General features: G+C 39.5%; 2 protein-coding genes across 8 annotated transcripts in view; one reads left to right on the forward strand and one right to left on the reverse strand.

Annotated features, from left to right (window-relative positions):
• unc5cb (unc-5 netrin receptor Cb) overlaps positions 1-2,641 on the forward strand; it is a 155,881-nt gene extending 153,240 nt beyond the window's left edge. For all 4 annotated transcript variants that reach the window (XM_083568312.1, XM_083568310.1, XM_083568311.1 and 1 more), the window contains one exon: positions 275-2,641. In XM_083568312.1, the coding sequence (XP_083424438.1) occupies positions 275-434 (160 nt within the window). In that variant the 3' untranslated portion in view covers positions 435-2,641. The remainder of the gene's footprint in view (positions 1-274) is intronic.
• A 1,210-nt stretch (positions 2,642-3,851) lies between these two features.
• bmpr1bb (bone morphogenetic protein receptor, type IBb) overlaps positions 3,852-21,152 on the reverse strand; it is a 69,058-nt gene continuing 51,757 nt past the window's right edge. For all 4 annotated transcript variants that reach the window (XM_083568348.1, XM_083568347.1, XM_083568346.1 and 1 more), the window contains 10 exons: positions 15,442-15,601; positions 13,923-14,025; positions 13,711-13,813; positions 8,981-9,077; positions 7,832-7,970; positions 7,293-7,485; positions 6,891-7,188; positions 6,099-6,274; positions 5,820-5,950; positions 3,852-5,364 (listed from right to left, as the gene is read on the reverse strand). In XM_083568348.1, coding sequence (XP_083424474.1) covers positions 5,239-5,364; positions 5,820-5,950; positions 6,099-6,274; positions 6,891-7,188; positions 7,293-7,485; positions 7,832-7,970; positions 8,981-9,077; positions 13,711-13,813; positions 13,923-14,025; positions 15,442-15,601 — 1,526 coding nt within the window. In that variant the 3' untranslated portion in view covers positions 3,852-5,238. The remainder of the gene's footprint in view (positions 5,365-5,819; positions 5,951-6,098; positions 6,275-6,890; positions 7,189-7,292; positions 7,486-7,831; positions 7,971-8,980; positions 9,078-13,710; positions 13,814-13,922; positions 14,026-15,441; positions 15,602-21,152) is intronic.

Below are 21,152 nucleotides of genomic sequence, written 5' to 3' on the forward strand. Positions count from 1 at the left end.
TTTGGCTAAAAGTCATGAATTGGGGTTTTGGCCACTGAAACTATCAAGCCGAAGATTAATAAGACATGCAAACAGCACACTTTATAATTACAATGTTCAATTCATTAAAAAGTGACCTGCTTTTTATCGCTTTATATTTGCATGTAATGTGATGGAGATGACCCGGAGAGGGAGAACGTGCAAAGTCTCTTAATCTCTCTCTCTTTCTCTCTCTCTCTCTTTCTCGCTTTATTTTTTTCTCTCTCTCTCTCTTTCTCTGTCTCTATTTCTGCAGGTATCTGAACTACTTTGCCACTAAGTCCAGTCCAACCGGTGTAATTTTGGATCTGTGGGAAGCTCAGCACTTCCCCGACGGCAACCTGAACCGATTGGCTGCCGTGCTGGAAGAGATGGGTCGCCATGAGAACATTGTACCCATGGCAACCGAGCACTGATGGCCGTCAGCCACAGCGTGAGTGCAGAAGTGATGGGTGAATGACTGAGGGAAGGAGAGCAGAGGACTGGAGCACTGCAGCGGGACACACAGACACGGTGGCTTTTCCCTAACAGCTCTACGCAGGGAGAGTCGAGCAGCGGCTCACAAACACTTTCGTTACCATGGCTACGTGTACAAAACTATTAAAAAAAAATTCTCGAAGATCGGAATGGAGAAAATTCAGGACATATTGTACTTTAAGCCCTGTTTGTACACTTGGTCCTATGGTACAGTCTGTTTTTCTTTTTGGTATTTTGTTTTGGGGTTTTGTTTGTTTGTTTTTACTATTTGTCAAATCAGTTTCTTAGGAAACGCGTGATTTCTGCTGTCCAGATATTGGACCTTGTCCACTTTTTTCTCTGACGTGTGGGATAATCAGTAATAGACAGTGATTGGGGTGTGTGTGTGTGTCTAGGCAAGGCCCAAAGTAAGACGAATCAAAAGCATTGAAACCCCTCGAGATCAACCCGTGTCAGATCCTAATGTTTTCCAATTCAAATCGAAAAAGTTGATATAAATGTTCCCTTTATGATGATGATGATATTTAATATTGCCTTTATTTATACTCATTTATTACTATTTTTCCCCCCCATTCAGTGTCCTATTATGTATTTAATCCCCTTCTTATTTTTCTAACATTTTTTAAAGAAAACAAATCTTGTATTGTTTGCCGTGTACGTTTTTTTTTTTTTACAGTGCCACCCAATGGGCATTTTCTGCAACTACAATTTAAAAAAATATGCAGCTTGTAAATAAGCGTTCAAAACCATTGTACATGTAATGTTCAACAATGTTATTGTTCAGTGACTTTATTTTCTGATCAATTGTGTGTTCGGTTGCATTTGTGCTAAGTATTTAATCGCAACATAACCAAGAAAAAAAAGAAAGAAAGAAAAATGGCAGCCAAATGGCAGCTTGCTATTTTTTTTTTTTTTTTTAACGAAGGTCAAACTTTTGGAAGATTTGTAAACATTTCTCCACCTTTACTGACCAGTGTTCTCTGTTTTAGTCTGCTTGGAGAAATCTGACCTTGATGACGGAAATCAGGAAAACGGGCAGAGAGAGGAAAAATAGCCACAGACCGGTTATGGATTAGTCACGGGTTTTGTCCAAAACCGCATACTAATGCACTAAACCAAATCTGAAAGACTTTTTCAATAGTAGTAATAATAATAATAATAATAATAATAATAATAAAAAGACAGATGGCAAATCTATACACCATGGCTACGAATACCAGTTGTGGGTAATATATAAAAAACATAAGTTGTACTTAAAGGCATTTTTATGTAACAATAATGTTTTGGGAGATTAGTACAGCAAAAACTAACAAACAACTTTTTGCTCATTATGCCCTAATTGAATTCTTTAAAACAGAAGTGAAGGAAAATTTTATTTTTTGAGTATTTTTTTAAATATCAATACAAAATTTCACTTCGAATTACCTTCTCTCAATCTGTTTTAAATTACCAAAATGTATTTTAATTTGCCTCTAATAACAATATCAGTATTATATCATCGTATTGTCAACACAGTATGATACTAACAGTAACTATGGCAACCTTTCAAAGGGTTAATCTTAATAGTGAATCATTTTATTTTTATTTTATGCGTTTTTTCTCTTGGTAAAGAAAATTGGGATGTAGACAGGAGAACTGAGTGCTTTTAAATGTTTTCTCTTCTTGATTTTCAGTTTGTGGTTTCGGACTTTTTACAGCGACTCTGTTGTTGTGATTGAAGCCGAGGCAGAGCTGCTGTACATTAGAGAGTGGACTGATGAGAGCGCATGTCTCATGTTACGCAGAGTATTCTGTAGTCGCCACTGTCGGGTTTTTTTCCCCTTTTCTTAGTTTATTTTTTTTGCTCATTTGATTTTTGTTGTTCATATTTCTAAAGCTGTCTATGCAACTTCTGCATCCTCTCTTAAAAGTAAAAAAGAATTGTACATGCATACAAAGCTCTAGCAGTTGCATTCCATAGTTCCCATAGCTCTGGATTATTATATTTATAGTGAGGATGTTCCTATTCTTTTATGGCACGTTCATGATGTAATTTGCAAAAACAAAAACAAAAAAAAAGCTTGCATCTCCTCTGTGAAATCTCTGTACAAAATGTAAGAAAGAATTTTTAAACAAGTAATAAATTATATTTATATGCAACACTGAACTCAGGTCTCACCTGCTCTGATTTGTTAGGGAGAAGTGTTTTGTTGCTATTTTATTTTATTTTGCATGCAGTGAAGCTCTTCACATAATGCTCAAATGTCCTGATGCTGTAATGTGATGCACAATGACTCAAGTTGGATTCCTGTAATACAGTAGACCATATGACAGTTGTTAACATTACAAGGGGTCGTGTTTCACACTCTTATGTTCTATTATACACACACACCTTTGATATTCAGCACTCATTTCAAATATGTGCCTTATTAAAGTAAACATTTCATTAGTCTGCATAGTTCTGGATAAAGTTTCACTCTCAGTGATGAAGCAACTGTTCAAAAATTCTGTGATTATTGGAACTTTTTTATTTTCTGAGCTTCCAGCTTTGTGCTCTTATTTTAATATCCGTGGACGTTTGTCTTGCTCGCTGATTAGCCCAAAATAGCGCTTTTACTATTTCGTGCTATTGAGTATTTTGCGGTACATTTCACATGCTCTGTTTACTCTGATTATAATTGGCTGTCCTGCTGAGGGTAAAAAAAACAAGCAGCAGCCCAGAGTAGTTTTTTTCTTTTTCCTTTTAGCTATACAACATGGTATTTTTGATCTTCGGGAGTTGTAGTACTTTGATCTGGAAGCTTGTTCTTCGTTTGAAGTTACAGGAAAGGACACGGCGTGTAGGACTTTTAAGCCTATCATTACAGGGGAATGAGAATGTTAACCTGATACATGGCTGTTAAATCACTCCATTTACATACTTATTGATGGAAGAGGAGGGACACAAAAAAGTGTACTTTCACAGCAAACCTACAGTAGGACCACAATACAGTCTGTCCAGTGAGGTATATGCCAGTCACAGTGTGTACTTTTTACCTAATGAGATCCGGGTGGAAGGAAACCTCATCAGTCATGGTGAAAAACAGCCTGCTTCAAAGACCTCTGCTATGTATAAAGGCCATGCAGTTTCCTGTGCATCACACAGGCTGTAATGAGGCAGGTATATCAAGTGCCAAGCGTTGCCAGATAAACATCCCCAGATCTGTATTCCTTTTGACCCTGAAGAAAACTGATGAACACTCCGTTGTCAACGTGGTCACTTCTGCCTGTAAACATCCAGCAGGTTCACCATGCCATCTAACAGAAATAGGAGAAAATCCCCTACACATTTAAAAAGCGAAACAATGCAGCGCTTTCAATAACTCAAAACCAAGTCGTTAAGGGGAACACAAGAAAACAAACACTTTACTTATTCAATCCATAATTAACAATACATTTCAATATCACTATATACATTCATATTTTGGGTTACAGTTATGTACAAGGCAAACACAAATGGCCCGAAAGGTAACAAAAATGCCTACAGTAGGTCTCGTCTGCATCGTTCCTTTAATTAACCACAATCAAGGCATGAGGCCTGGAAATATGGCAATTAAAAACAAAATAACCTGCATCGTGATACACATTGACACTGAACTAGCGCACATGTGGTCTGTACCTTTATAATACTGACCAGCTCCACTGTTACTCACAGTAGGGTTTTTTTTTTTTTAATCCAGCATTTTTATTTTTTTTGCAAACATATGTATCCTTGTGTTTCAGTCATGTTATGGGACAGAACTTATTTGTAGAACTTTTTGCTGTAGAAAGAGTAACTAGAGGGGAAGCTCACATACTCACTACAGAACTTTGGCAAAAACAATCAAATACGCTGGGAGAAAAATAAATCACGATATATGTGTTTTCCTGATACATTAGATGCCAGTTTAGGAACCAAGTCGGGAACTAATCACAATAATATTACATGTATTTAATATTATATTTATTACTTGCAATATATTCTCCACATGCTCACCCTTATGCAATGTATCATGTTTTTGTGGATTCTGCTCGACATATTGCCATTGGTTCCTGACATTTCACACATCCTATATATTTCACTCACTATTCAGAAAAGCCTGTAAGTGACACTTTTGAAAGGAAATGGGATAAAAGGAAAAGGGAAGTCGATATCAGAATTGTAGGTGGTGAAATGTACTGGATACTGAATGAGAAAATCTGCTGTTTTGTCCTGTTATACAGTGTGCCATCGTATGAAACACAAGGATATATTACGTCTTCAAGTACCGTGATGTTAAATCTGCCGTAGCCCTTTCATTGATGTCAGTAGAAGGAAAGGATAAGAATAGAGGAAAATATTTTACGCACTTAAGATTTTTTTTTCAACCTTTTTCATTGAAGCATATCTTTACCTTTCATTAAAAATGATAAAACAGCATTAAATAAAATTATTTTTGTTAAAAGCCAACAGAGTCATAGGGAAACGGTGTGACATTAAATAAAAGGCTGAACGTCATGTTGTGATAGCCGGTGGTTTCCTGCCCCCTCTGTCCTAGGTGTCAGCATGTGAGAAGGAGGAGCGCTCTCTGGTGTGCACCAGTAGGGGGCGCAACCTCTCCTGTGCGCTGCTGGCTGGAAGCTTTCACAGAAAGCAGAATGGGGCCGCTGGGGGCCTGTCGCTCAACTCGGAGCGGAGAGGAGCAGGACGGCTGTCTCTACTTCTACCACCTCTCTCCGAGTATGTTGGAGCGTTCTGAGCGTCTCTCACAGTTTAATATCCTGCGACTCCGACATTTTGGCCAGAGTTTTCTTCACCCTGAGGGCAGTGAGGCGAGAGCCTGGGTTGTGTGCCCAGCATTCACTCATCAGCTTGCCCATCTGCCTCAAGCACTGCACACACACACACACACACACACACACACACACACACATACAAGCAAAAGCAAAATAAACATCTTAATGCTTAATGCTTTTTGACAGTTTATATATTAATAAATAATCTGTTCATCTTGCATGCCTGCTGTTTTATTCACATCTGTGTTATGGAGGTATGCTGGATTATGTCTTAGACCTTGAGGAACCTCATTTATAAAACATGAATCATACAGCACTGTAACTTCAAATCCATTAATCTTAAGATCTTACGTGACTTTACAATACTAAAGACCCTGCACAAAACATAAATAAATAAAAATCAAATAATCTTTTTGAAGCTCCTTGTAATGTTTGTGACTCGTCAGTGGGCTTTATTCAAGTACCGCATATAATATGAGGCTATGATTCACTTAATTATAATTATAATGAAGGATAATTAAGGATGGGGATGTTAATTGTATAATAAGTACCTCATCGCTGGTCCAGCGGTTGGCAAAAGAGGGCCGCTGTCTCTTTATACACACCACGTCTCTCATATCCTCATAGGACGGGTCTGTGGGTACCTGGTCATGGTAAGGCAACTGATACTCCTCCACAATTCCTATACAAACCAAATGTCCATTTAACACTCAGACAGATAAACAGAAAATGCATGATGCTACAGCTGAATAATTTCTACATTATGACACTGGCAAAAACTGTGCCATATTACATATTGTGGAATATGTTATCGACTCCTTCTCACTGACCTCCTGACACACATCTTCTGGCAATTTCCCACAGGATCAGGCCAAAGCTGTACATGTCAGCCATGATGTAGGACTGAAAATGGTTGCGGTTCAGGGTTTCATCCAGTACCTCTGGGGGCATGTAGCGCTTAGTGCCCACTCGTGTGTTGGGAGGAATGTCCACCTCATTGGTGTCACTGTAAAAACAGAGGAAACAAAGTGTTGGACTGAGATAACAGGATAGATACTTCGTAAAACAATATCACTGATTTAAACAATCTCATTTTTAAACAAACAGAACTTGTAACATAGCAGGGACAGATTTATAGATTAGGCTTAAAGTGGAAATAAATCTTCAAGCTTTTTTTTTCTTCAAAGACAAAGAATAAAATCTAATTAAACTGCAGTAAGGAAGAAAAGCCATTCCTGTTGTACAAGATGCTTTTATGAGTCACATCACAGCTTTCAAGAGCTGTGTAATGTTTTTTTTTTTTTAGAAAGTCATACTGTCTTAACTGAAGATCTGAATGCACTTTTATCTAAAATCATTTTGGTATTTTGGATCCATGTTAAAAAAAACAAACGCAGTATGTTTCAGTTTATGTAATATTTGCGTTACCTGTACTATTGTGGTAATAAAAACACCTAGAAGATCATTTAGACATTTAGAGATATGAAATTGACTCATGGAAATTGACGCTACGCTCCACTGCCACTGCCCTTGGTGTTTTTATTTTTAATTTCAAAAATGTCCTTATTGCAAAGTAATGTTTTTTTCACTGTCAGATCGATTCCAGCTCTGATTTTGCCTACCTGATGAATTTGACAGCTAGGCCGAGGTCAGCGATGCAGCACGTTCCATTCTTCTTCACCAGAATGTTCTTACTCTTGAGGTCGCGGTGGGCAATGGCCGGTTTGCCCTGTGTGCCGAAGATCTCGGTGTGAAGGTGGCAAAGCCCTGAGACAGCGGAGTACGCCAGGCGCAGCAGTGCCCGTGTATCCAGCGTGGTGGATTTGAGGTAGTCGTAGAGAGAGCCGTTCTCGTGGTAGTCGGTGATCAGATAGAGCTGTGTCCATGAACCTGTTCCCTTTATGTCTGCTGCGATGAAGCCTGAGGAACAGTGACATGGGAAATTATGTCATTATTGTCTCTGAGTTATGCAAAGCTCTTTCAAACAAGATTAGAAAAATCACAAATACGATGAACTACTTTACCTAGTATATTCTCATGCCTCATGAGGACAGTCTGGTAAATCTCTGTCTCTCGAAACCAGCTGGCTTCCTCAGTGGTGAAGAACACCTTGACAGCCACCCTCTCGCCTCTCCAGCGGCCCATCCACACATCCCCATAGCGTCCCTTTCCGATCTGCTTCACCATCTGGATCTGCTTAGCTATGGTGCGCTGCACCTGCAGAGCCGTGAACAAGCCAAGTCTTACAGCTGATTGGTGGAATGAACTCAATTAGCAGCTATGATCTTAAACAACATGGCACAGATTTAATTGTGCTACAAATTGCAGTGAAATCGAATGACAAACACAGATACAAATTTCAAAATATTTAATGTTAAACAATTCAAGAATGGCTGGCCTTGTATAGTTTCATTGTATAGCGTTAGTATAATTATATCAGATTTCTACATAAAAATATATGGAAGGGTGGAATGTTGATCAAGGCATGTGAATAAACAGAGTTGAACAAACAAGCTGGCTGAGTGATGAGTCACTGAACTGAGATGCAGTGCATGTCTCTTACCAGCAGGGGGAGTCCCGACCCACTGCCAGAACTCTGCGACTGATCAATTAAGTCCTTCAGAGACTCCCCTGGAGGAATGTACGTTTCGTCCTGCTCCAGGCCAATTGTATACCGGGGCTGCAGCTCTTGACGCTTGTACCTAGAATACACAGCAAACATATACACGGGCATGAGCGTCTGCTTTACTTTTATTACCAATATATTACCAGTAATTATTAAGGACTTTAGCTGTATGTGTCAGCAGTGAACAGTAACAAAGTAAACGTAATTTGTTACTGTTCTTAAGTAGCTTTTTTTACATATCTGTACTTTACTGTTGCATTTCCATTTGGGGAGACTTTTACTTTAAATTCACTACATTTTGCAAATCAGGTGTTCCTTTTTTATTTTAAGTGTAAGTGGGTAAAAACGTTACTGGTCAAGCACACAGCAAGCAACCAATCAGGGTAGAGCGTGCTCTGTTTTGAGCTTGCTTTGATTGCCACTTGGTGGTTTCTACTTCGCACAAACATACAACAGCAGGCAGAAAGTATTAAGAGTAATAAATGATGGAAGAAACTCCTGACTCAAACGTGCCACAAAACCTGTGGTCTTATTTGTGCAATTTTTGTTGAAGTAGTTAAAAAGAAGGTTTTGGGCTCATGATCATTTTAATAGATATCAATCATTGTTTGACTCATCAATATCAATTAATAGATTGTTGTGCTGAGAGTAACATTAGAGTATTTTCACATAAAATGAGTTGCTTAAGCAAAGAGTCTATGATAATAGGAAGATTATAGCCATAATAAATCATAGTACTTTGGATACTTAAGTAGATCTGAAGGGCAAATACTTTTGTACTTTTAATCACGTGAAAGTTTAAAGGGAGCACTTTTACTTTTACTGGAGTCATATTTTACCTACTGGAGCTCTACTTTTACTCAAGGACATGGTTTGTGTACTTCGTCCACTGATATGTGCCCACATTATGCATAGGCATAATATTAATACTTCTACATTTAATTAATACCAATAAATACTTTATCTCAAAATTGTATTGGAAAACCAGGCATTAAAAACATTTGACTGACAGTCTATTGTAAAATATTTTATACTGCATTCAACTGATATTTTATTACTATATTATTACTTTTGATAGAAATTTACCTGAAGTAACAGAACACAATGATAAAGATGAGGATAATGCTGCACACTGCTACAGAGATGAACAGAGCCATCTGGTGGATGCTGTTGTCCACGTAGTCTGTGAGGGAGTGAGTGGGAAAACAAAAACTTTTTAGTCACTCGACAATTATGCCGACTTCATTATTCTCTTCTGTTCTGTACGAGAGCCCGGTTTTGTGTATGAGTCGAGAGTGTGTACTGTGTGTGTGTTTGAGTGTGTGTGTAGGTGAATATGTGTGCGCGTGCTTGTGCAGAACGTGCGGATTGGAAACTGAGTCGTGATCGATCACATCCCCTTCCTGCAGCAGTGTGATCAGGTTTCTACCTGACGACACCAATGAAGCCCCAAGGTTCTGCTCTCTGGGACTCTAGCCTTACTGCCAAACTCTGGGGCCTTACTGCCTGTCAGGGATGGAAGCGGACCCCATCCACACACACACACACACACACACACACACACACACACACACACACACACACACACACACACACACACACACATACACACACACACACACACACACACACAGTACACACTCCCGATTCATACACAAAAACAATGAAACACATTGACACATACTTCTCTGCACCAGACATCTGCATGCCTAGTGGAAAGGCTCATTCTACTTCTTTTGCTTCACCTCAGGAAGGAAGTTGTCCTTCTAACTCTGATTAATTTGTCCCCATGCCTCCAGTGTCATCATTACAGAAATAGTGCACCCTTGTTCTTTCATACACACACAGCCACCCACCCACTCATCCACTCCTCCACACACAGACAGAATGTGAGAGCCGGGATGTCTCATAGTGTGATAGATGGACAGATAGGTGCTTGGTGCTGAGTTTGGAAACCCAAGCGCTCCCTGGAGCCTGGCTGTCCTTTTCATTACTGAGTGAAACGACTCTGGTTCATCTGCCACCCCTCCCACCATGCACTCCACTCATCACAGCCTAAAATGTGCGGTTTGTAACAGTTTAACCTGTCACAAACAATCAGGCAGGAGCAGGACATCAGTGCTTGCAGCCCCTGAGACACCGGAGCAGGATTGGGCTTTAACATCTCGGTTTTATCTAGTGTGTGTGTGTGTGTGTGTGTGTGTGTGTGTGTGTGTGTGTGTGTGTGTGTGTGTGTGTGTGTGTGTGTGTGTGTGTGTGTGTGTGTGTGTGTGTGTGTGTGTGTGTGTGTGTGTGTGTGTAGAGTAGATATGCTTGTTACACCGATATAAATGTATTGCTCAGTACAATTTCAAATCACATATGTAATGAGAGAAGCACAGATTTTGATGAGCTTGGCAAGATGTTATCTAAAATGTTGTGCTTTTCTCCATCCCAAATGGTGCACTTGCGGTCTTGTGATCTATATTTACTTGTGACTCAGAGATCCACAGGGCCATGGATCGTTCTATTTGTTATTGTAGAGATAATAAAAGGTGCTCAAGATGCCCTCTAGAAGACCTTAACAAGGTTTCCCCATTCCCAGCATTGCTCTCTGATAATATTTTTAGCTAGGACCAATATGGCCGATAAAAACAACATAAATGGAAGCTACAAGGAATGTTTTTAAAATATCCTCAATATATTGTCTTTTATTGAACTTATTCTGAAGGAAGCATATGCTTCTAATTTCACGTCCAAAAACAAGTCTAGTCAGTTAATTCAATTCATTAATATTTATAGACCCCCAGGGCTTTACTCTGATTGTCTCTTAGAATTTGCAGATTTCATCACAAATCTAGCTACTTCTTTAGACGAAGCATTAATTGTTGGTGACTTTAATATTCATTTAAATAATCTGGAAGACCCCTTAAAACCAACATGGTCAGTGAGAAAAAAATAGCGCTGCGGTATAATGAAATAGCATGGAAGGAGAGCCTACTGAGTTATAGAAAAGCTCTTAGTGATGCTAGATCAGCATATTTCTCTACCCTTATAAACAATAACAAGCATATTCCTAGATTTTTATTCAGCATGGTAGCAAAATTAACAGGTAATTGAAGCGCTGCACTAACATGCACACCATCAATAGGTAGTGATGGTTTCATGAACTTTTTTAACATTAAAGTTGAAAACATCAGGCGAAAAATCCAGACAATTAATATAAATCCAAACTATTTTATAAATAAACCCAGTAGATAGCACTATATTAATAACAATCAATTACAAAGCTTTACTCCTGTTCAATAGAATGACTTCATTTCATTTATTTCCTCATCAGAATTATCAACTTGTTTTCTCAATCCTTTGCCTACAAGTTTATTTTAACAGATAATTCCAGAAGTAATTTAACATGTTCAAAAAATTATAAACTCTTCCATCAGCACTGGTTATGTACCTAAATCCTTCAACCACCTAATTAGGAAACTTGACCTTGACCCTTGTCAGCTGTCCAACTATAGGACAATATCAAACCTCCCCATTATCTCAAACATTTTGGAAAAGTTTATAGCACAGCAGTTATGCTCACATCTACTTAGGAATAAAAAATGCTAAATGTATCAGTCAGGATTTAGGCCTCATCATAGCACAGAGATGGTGCTAGTTAAAGTGGTAAATTCCCTGTTATTGGCCACTGATCAAGGTTGTGTCTCTTTACTTGTTTCGCTCGACCTTAGTGCAGCTTTTTACACCATTGATCATGATATCATAATATCCTTCTTTACCCAGCCATTAGGGTTGCACAAGCCAGTGTACTCTTAGTGCCAGTCCCAAGCCCGGATAAATAGGGAGGGTTGCGTTAGGAAGGGCATCCAGCATAAAAACATCACAAATACGGATGATCCGGTGTGGTGACCCCTAATGGGAGAAGCCGAAAGAAAGATCATAGTATCCTCCTTGCTGGACTAACAGCTCTCTTTCTCTATTATCAGTTTGTTGATGTAAATAGTGAGTTCTCCACACTCACTGAGGTAAAGTTTGGTGTTCCGCAAGGATCTGTCTTAGGCCCACTGCTTTTCTCTTTATATGCTCCCTCTGGGTGATATGATATAACATGATATTTGCTTCCACTGCTATGCTGATGATACACAGTTGTATATTTCAGCAAGGCCAGAGGAGAGAGATCAGCTTAAAATGTTGAGGAGTGTGCAAAAGACATTAAACAGTGGATGCTTGATAACTTCTTTCTGCTCAACTCGAATAAGACGGAAGTCTTTTTACTAGGACAACATGTAGCTAGAAGTAAACCTTCCGACTATGTAGCATCTCTGAATGGTCTTTCTGTCTCAGTGTGTACAGCATTCAAAGACCTTGGTGTGATCATTGACACTAGTCTTTCCTTCGAGACTTATGTAAATAATATTACCAGGATCTTTCACCTTAGAAATATTGCTAAAATTTGAAACATGATGTCTTTACAGGATGCAGAAAAACTAGTTCATGCTTTTGTTACATCTAGATTAGACTACTGTAATGCTTTACTGTCTGGATGTTTAAGTAAGGGCATAAATAAGCTTCAGTTAGTTGAGAATACAGCAGCAAGTGTCCTTACCAGATCTAGAAAATATGCCCACATCACCCCTGTTTTAATCAGTCTACATTGGCTTCCAATTAAATCTCGCATTCATTCTAAAATACTACTACTGAGGTATAAAGCACTTAACAAAAAACTCACGCCATAGTATCTGAGTAAACATATGTGCCATTATGATCCCCCAAGCCTACAGGAATCAAAAAGGTGCAGGCTATTTGTTGGTACCTCAAATAATGAAAACTACAACAGGGGGCAGAACTTCCTCTAGTAAACATCACAGTTATAGTATAGCCTTCCAAATAGTGTTCAGGACTCACAGTCTCAGTGTTCAAGTCAAGCCTTTTATCAGTAGATTTTTTTTAGGTAAAGGAGCATTTTCTGGAGGGATCATGGATATAAAGTGTTCTGTAAAATGGGATGTTTGTATGCTGTCATCCCCTCACTCTAACACGTTCACTCAGGTTTGTTGACGGTGGTGTTGCTCTCAGTCTTTTATCTCAGAGTTCCTGCCCTTCTCCTCTCCTCGGATCTGCCAACTTCATCCCTGCCTGTATCTGGATGGTGTTTTCTTTGTTTGAAGGCCACTATGTGCAGCTGGGGATGGTTTCTCATCAACAGCCTGGGGTTCCATGAAATTACTAAGTAAGAACAGGATCTTTAAGGATTTGGACTGTAGTTAATCTCAACAGTCTGCTACACTGACACAGGACTACAGTTTGCACCTGAACACATCACTGCACACCTCAACATGATTTAGCTGTAATAAATGGACATTCGGTGCCACCCAGATGAAGATGGGTTCCCCCTTGAGTCTGTTTTCTCTCAGGGTTTCTTCCTTATGCCATATCGGGGAGTTTTTCCTTGCCACAGTCGCTACTGGCTCACTCATCAGGCACAAACTTACACATGAAGAACTTTCTAATTTATTCTTTATCACCGCAATATCATTGTCAAGCTGCTTTGAGATGATGTTCATTGTTAAAAGCGCTATACGAATAGAGATGAATTGAATTCTCTTTGTGGAAAATTACAATTGTATAGAGTGTGAGTTTGGTTCTCACTGGTTCAAATTAACTGTGAACCATGTGGAATGAGGTAAAGCCATGCTACCTCCAGCGTTCACCTGCATCTAAACAACATCACCAAAAGACTCTGAATACAACCACAGGGCACAGCGTTCTGTTTGGAACAGGAACTTCTGATTACAGCTGTGACTGCATTACACTATTTTACTAATCCTTACTAGGGGTATTAATTGGAGGCAGGGTTGGATGGAGGTCTCGGTTGCAGTAGTCCTGGTCGGTACAGCACTCCAGCGCCCTCCTCAAACGAGAGCTCCCCGTATCCTGTAAAGCAAAACCAATTAATTTATTTATTGACTTGAGAGAAACAAAATACAATAAAGAAATTCCAGACTAAGCACCAGAATAAAAATTCCCCAAAAACCTTCCTCACCCTGCACTGAAATTCAGAGCCCACCAACCCCAAACAGCCTGAGGTGAGTATTGGGGGGCTGCTTTCTTCCTCCTCAACCATGGTGAAACAGTAGCCATCAGTTCTGTAAGCACAGCACAGTTATCAATGTATAATCTGTCATCACCATCATCACTGGAATCAATACACCAGAACTGATCTGACTGAATTAAATTTGGCTTGTTTGGAGTGTGTTGCTAAAACAACCCTGATGGCCAGAGGTAAATTGTGAAAGCCAGACTCAAAAGCCAGAAAAAATCTAACAGAGGCAAAGTGAGTATACGCAGGTGTTGTAGGGGGAGTATTAATAGGGAACACATGTGAAGGTTAAAGTTGTACAGGGTTTCTCTGATACTAAATACTAATAGACATGGAACAATAAGCTTAAATTTCAATAAAGTCCTTACATGATAGACACAAATGTTTAGCTGTAAGTATGTGAACTCATTTTCATTTGACAACTATGTTATAGAAACATACACACACACACACACACACACACACACACACAGACAGATATATATATATATATATATATATATATATATATATATATATATATATATATATATATATATAGTATTCTAGATCAATCGTTTTCTGCATTATTGTTTTCTGCACTATGTATTTAAAAAGATCCAAATTTAGGCTTTAAGATTTTCCTTCCAGAACATCATTGAGACTACACTATATATCATGCAAAAAAACAACATATCATCTGAAAATATTTTAAATGTAAAAAAATTCTAGTATTTCCTATCATAACATTCCAATCAAATACATTTAATAACTAAACTTCTTTCTCTCTTACATGGACAACAGTTTGTGGACATCTGACCATAAGATTTGCATGTACTTTTTAAGCATTTCATTCCGTATTTAATTCCTATTTGCTGCAATATTAGGAACCTCCACTATAATATAACCTCCAATCTTCTGGGAAGATGTTCCACTACAGTTTGTTGTGTGGCTATGGAGATTTTTCAGTAGGGTTGTTTAAAGGGTGTTAAAAAAGGATTAAGTTTAGAGCTCTACAGCAGGGCCATGTGAACCATATCTTCATGAATCTGGCTTTGTGTTCAGGGGCATTGTCGTGCTGGAACACGTTTGGGTCTTCTAGTTCGAAAAAAGGAAAAACTTAATGTTACCGCATCCAAAGACCTCATATACAACTGTTTGCCTCTAACTTTGTGATAACAGTTTGATGAAGAACAAGATATAGATAGAAAGCATAGAAAAGTCAGGTGTCCCAAAACTTTTGTCATATAGTGTATATCAGTTTACGGTATATTTGTATCATACAAACATATTCTTTACTCCTAAAGAATTTCTTTAGGTGTGCCTTGTAGTTTTGCTGAACATGAAAGACATGCCGAATATTTAGTAAGCAGGTGTTTAATAATATTACAGTAATTATAAAAAAGCAGTAAGTATACCCCGACACCTGCAGGTTGGTACAGTAACTCCATTGTATTGAGAAATAGACAGTTGCACTTCTAACCTGCAGGTGTTGTTGACAGAGTCCTCTGGACAGTGGTGGTAACAGTGGCACCACAGTGTCCTCTCAGGAACCACAGGCACTGAGCTCTTACTGTCCTCCTTTCGACTATCCAGTGTCACCTTCCCAGAATTCCTCAACAACATTGCGTCCAGCACGTTCGCTGCAAAGTGGAAAAAAACCCACCAGGGTAATTAGTGTGTTGCAAATTCAGCTTTCATATGTGCTTGTCGTGTTTGTAAAAGTCAGACCTGTGCTGTGTGTACCTGTCCCGACTCAGGGCACATAATCACAAAGAAAGACCTTTTTATGCTTTACATGAAGTGTGTGTGTGTGTGTGTGTGTGTGTGTGTGTGTGTGTGTGTGTGTGTGTGTGTGTGTGTGTGTGTGTGTGTGTGTATCTGTGCACTGCTTCTTTTCTAGCACCTCCACATTCCACAATTCCAGACCATTTGTTCAATATACAGATTCGATGTGTAGTCATTTTTTAGCTTCAGGGAATACAAATGACCTCGTCCGCACAGCCGGGCATTTTAAATGGGGTTGCCTGAGTGCTACCTGAAGTCTAACGGAGTTTGGCTGTGCTAGAATAACAGACGGCTGGAGTGACCACAGAGAAAAGCTCAAGCTCAAGCTCTGCTCGTGTTATATGTATTACACTCAGAACCCCATAGCCGTTTGCATTGGATGACTTTGTGGAGAGCTCTTATATACCAGGAGAAAAAAGGGAGGACCTTTGTAACAAGCTGTACTAGGATGTTGCATGTGTAAACATCTAACCACTGCTTTTGTTTACGAAGACAGAAACCAGTGCAAATCTAATACAAAAACAACATTGATGTATTCAGAATCACGTTATCAAGCAGCATGAAGTGTAATCGGAGAGGCAATAATTATGTCTAGTCACCTGAGCAGACATAACATTCTAAAATAGATTTTCTAATCCGAATGTACAGTGCAAGGAAGCTCTTCAGAGAGTTTGTTGATAGATGCTGTATATAAATAGACTCAGCAAGTGGCCCGACACCTCTCGGCGGACCCTAGTTCGATGACAGCGTAGTAAAAGATTGATCAAAAGATCGACCACACATGTCTGTGTGGAAGGAGTCACTGCAGGCCTCAGGCATACCCCCAGACTGCTATTCACACTCACTTATTGTAGGACATAAATCAGGCAGCATGGCTGAAACTAAGCCAACATTGATCCACTGCCTCTCAGTAGCTCTCAGACACAGTCGTTTATTTTACCATTACACTGTACACAAACAGAAATGCCACACACACACACAATAAAAAGAGCTTGGTTTCCCCCAAGCAGTGCTCATACTTGGTGGTTTTAAGGTGAAAAATTAATGTAGAAAACCAGAAAACTGGAACTGAACAGAAATGATATAAAGCTTTTAATGCCAACAACTTGCAAAACTGCTTACATTTCTTATTACAAACTTATTCACAAGTTAAAAATCCAAACAAACAAATCGCCATGCTTTTCAGAAAAAAAATTTCTTTCAGCCGCAAGGAAATTTGTCCATTTCCTTTTTTTCCTGTTTTCATTTTATAGATAATGTCACTAAACATGCACCCAGATCAAGCCAAACTGCAGACAGGGCAGTCCATCTATGCAAATTGAAGAGCTTTTTAAAATCATGTTCATTTATCTCCAAACCCGTTGGAGGCGCCCATATTTTTTAAAACCACTAAAAATAATTGTGTACAATTTTGCACAGCTTAAAACCCAAAAGGACCTACATGTTCTGGCTAAAAATATCACACATTTGTCCATCATTTTGCATACTCAGTTTACCAGTAATTCACTATTAAATGACTGTGCAATGAGTGTACTGCATTACTACAAACAGTGTATGAGGCTTTGGGGAAACATGCACACTGATCATCCAGGTACTCAGATGTCATGGTCTGTCTCAAACAACTTCATCTGAAAACTCACCACTCTATTATCAACGGTTGCAGTGCACAGAGCGTGAATTAGGCGGAACAGCTTGTTAGTGTTGAGAGTGGGCGAGTAATTTGTAAATGAGTCAGGCGCTGGCACCACATGGCTGGTGTGTATCTTTAAAGAGAACACTCCGTGTCGTGCTGACATGGGAGGCGGCATGGCGATACACGGCCAGATGGCGTATATCTTGACTGTTGCGATAAAAGTCGCTACATCTTTCAGGCAAGGGAACGTTGTCACAAAGACTGTACAAAACGTTCTTAGTGTGCAATCAGTGGTGGATAAGGTTAGTTAGACTGAGAGTTCTGGCAGAAAAATGTAAAGAGAAATGTGTGACTAAGTTAAAAGCATTATAAATCTCCATCCTGAGCGTGCTGTTCATTCTCTCAATTCCCTCCATTAATAACCCGCATGGCCCCTTCACACGTCATGTAAACCCACCTCTCCACATTTACTCAGCTTGTAATAGATGGTTGCTGGTGTTTTTAGTATTAAATGGGGTTAGGTGATGAGCTCTGGCCTGGTTTACTATTCAGAGGGCGTGAAAAGGAAGGCTATGAAGAGGGTGTGGTTAAATTTCTAGCCCTACAGGCAGGCCTGCCCGGAACTGAGCTGAGAACGTAGCCATTAATAACACCCGCACTGTCAGGAAGGCCTTTTAAAGACCTTAGGAGATGTAAACACAGTGCAAAAAACACAACACTTTTCACTCCAACCCCTCATCTCTCAATTACTCACAAGTGCTTTATTTCTTGCTCAAATGAAAGTGCATAAAACTTAACAATGTGTTAATGTGTATTTTTTATCTAACTGTGTGTATTGTGTGTTATGTGTAGCATACACCCTTCTCCTAAGTTTATGGACACCTGACATAAGATAAGATAAGACATATATATATATATATATATATATATATATATATATATATATATATATATATATATATATGCATATGACCTCATAGTCTGGTCTTATTAAATCATTTCATAATCCCTGGAAATGAATTGGATTATCCTTCATGTTCTTTGGGATTCTCTACCTGAGCGAAAGAGAGGGTGAGAGAGAGAGAGAGAGAGAGAGAGAGAGAGAGAGAGAGAGAGAGAGAGAGAGAGAGAGCGAGAGAGAGAGAGAGAGAGAGAGAGAGAGATACAGGAAGAAAGAGAAGAGAGGTCATGCTCTACACATCCACATCCACACACACACACACACACACACGCAGTCCCTCAGGGCTGGAGGATGATCTGTACCATTAGTCTTGTGGTTAATCAACGCACTAGGGCAACGCCACTTCCACCACAAAACAACGTAGCACACTCTGATGAGCTTTTGAAGTTGCTCTGTGGGTAAAAGCACTTCACTCTTGTCTCTGAACGAGTCCTCATGTGAACATAAAGGGATTCCACCAACAAAGAAAAAGAATAACGATCTCAGAATCATTGTTTAAATCAATCTTTTGCCTACAGCAATACAAATTATGTCAATGATATAAAAGGAGAAACCCTAAGTGTGTTTATTACCATACATGTTGCTGAGCTTGTAATAATAGAGATGGATATAAAACATAATAAAGCTTTTTAAAAAGATGTAAAATAGAACAAGAAGGTTAATAGGTTAATCTGCCATAAAGCTTAAAAGGAAACCAAACAAAAGGCACCTGAGGGGGAGGGGGTTGGTGTTAGGAAGCCAGGATCACAGAAAAGCCACTGATTAGCAGCAGAACACAATGACTTGCAGACGGATTGCGCCCAAGGCCAAGGTTTCATATTCAGAGCACCGAAGCACTTTCGATCCATCCATCAGCTCAGTGCGCTCTCATACACACAACTACAAAAACCTGCTGAGATCAGCGACGACATCCGGGCAAGGTTGAACAGAAACCTGACTCACAGCCGCAACACACAAACTCACGAAGAAAAAACACACCGACTGATGTGGTACACGCACACAACTCGGCGCTACATCAACGAAACACGGGCATGAATCTTTTTGACAACATGTGGCAGATCATATCACTGCGAAGCTAATGGCTTTGGTTTAATAAGCCCATGTTTGGGTTTCACACAAAAACAGAAGTGCAAAAGACTGACATTGCATATATATATATATATATATATATATATATATATATATAAGATCTGAGCAAAAAAAAAAAAAAAAAAGCGACTGTAAAGCTGTGATTCTTGCCAAATTCAACAGCACGTGTGAACTGTATCATCTGGAAAGATTGCGTGTGGATGACAGATTTTCCAGGTGCTCCGAGTAAATCTCACTTCTCTGTAGAGTTCTGACCTGTACGGTGTCACACTGGATCATGCATCTATCCATCACCCACCCGTCATCCATTCCCCACTTGCTCCCCTTAACCCCTATTCACTTCAAAGCATTCGCCACACCGCCAACAAACGGACTAAATCCTGAGATGGCGTGACAAACCGGTGAGCTCCTATCCATCTTCCTTGTCTGTTTCAACCTCAGGCCACTGTCCTGCTCTCACTGCTCACAGCTACGAGTTTTCAAAGAGGTGGGCATCTGCAATGATCAAGAGAGCCACTAATCTGTTCCGCATTCGCTTACATTTGTCTGACTCAAATGTGTTCCTGGCGAGACTAGATCCCCTAGTGGCCGTGACCAATCGCTGAAGGATTTGCTAGAGGGGGGGTGGGCATGAGGGGGGTTTACATCAAGGGAGAGTTTCAGATGCTGGCAAAATAAAAGCATCAATCTTTTAATATGCCTTTAGTCTGTCTAGTCCTGTGGGAAGCCAAGACTTTCCTCGCTGTAGCACATGTGACGCAATTCAGGACAGACATAAAAACTATGTGGCGAGAGAATGGAATGGCCACTAGCTAGTCGACTTAAAATAATGTGAATTGGCCAGCTACATTAGGGGCCAACAGTATAGCTAGCAGCATATGTTTTTAATGTCTGATTGTGGCGGCTCATCACGAACGCCATGCTATTGACTGATACTTTCCTTTGCCTAGACTTTATTTGATATCAGATAAAAACAGATACAAATAAACATGGTATTGGAAGGAAACAAAAGCTGTTTGATCCCATCCTATATTCTAGTTTAGCACAGGCCTCAACCCTTAAAAATATTATGCTTGCTAATTGGTGAACAAAGTAGAAGGTTTTGTAGAAGGTTTCTTAGCCACCATGAGGCAATAGATTAGAGCTATTAATAGCCTCAAGCGTAGCAGATACCTTTGGGCTAAACTATGGAAACATTTCATAAACATGTTTGTGTAATGAAATGTTCCAACTCTTCAGTTATTTTTCAACTGTTCATTTATTTTTATTACTGTCAACAGCCAAACTCCAGCCCTGAGGCTCAGTTTCTTGGAGGAAAGCCTGCAGTTTACTGATGTGCTGCTTTCACTGTATGATGCTATTTTTTTGTCTAAATAAACTCATCTGACTGCTGCTTTATCTTTACACCAGCTAGTTATTAAACATGTATGGCATCCATTAACCTACATCTCATTAAACCTAAACATCCACGTCTCAACCGTAGTCCTCAAGTTAACAGATGCTGCCTAAATTCGTTTACATTGCTAACTCGTTTGACCAGCTCCATTAGGGAAAAGCGAGTCGTGGAATGGAGAGAACCTACCGTTTTGGTTTCATTTTTCTTTCTGGCAGTCCGAATAAAATGAATAACACTATTTGCATTGAGAGAAGTCCAGTCATTTCTGACACCTGTACCTGTTTAGACCTGTAGAGGCTGTGGTGAGAAAGAATCCCAGTGCACTTT

The sequence above is a fragment of the Silurus aristotelis genome, assembly GCF_946808225.1.
Source record: "Silurus aristotelis genome assembly, chromosome: 18".
Classification (NCBI taxonomy): Eukaryota; Metazoa; Chordata; class Actinopteri; order Siluriformes; family Siluridae; genus Silurus; species Silurus aristotelis.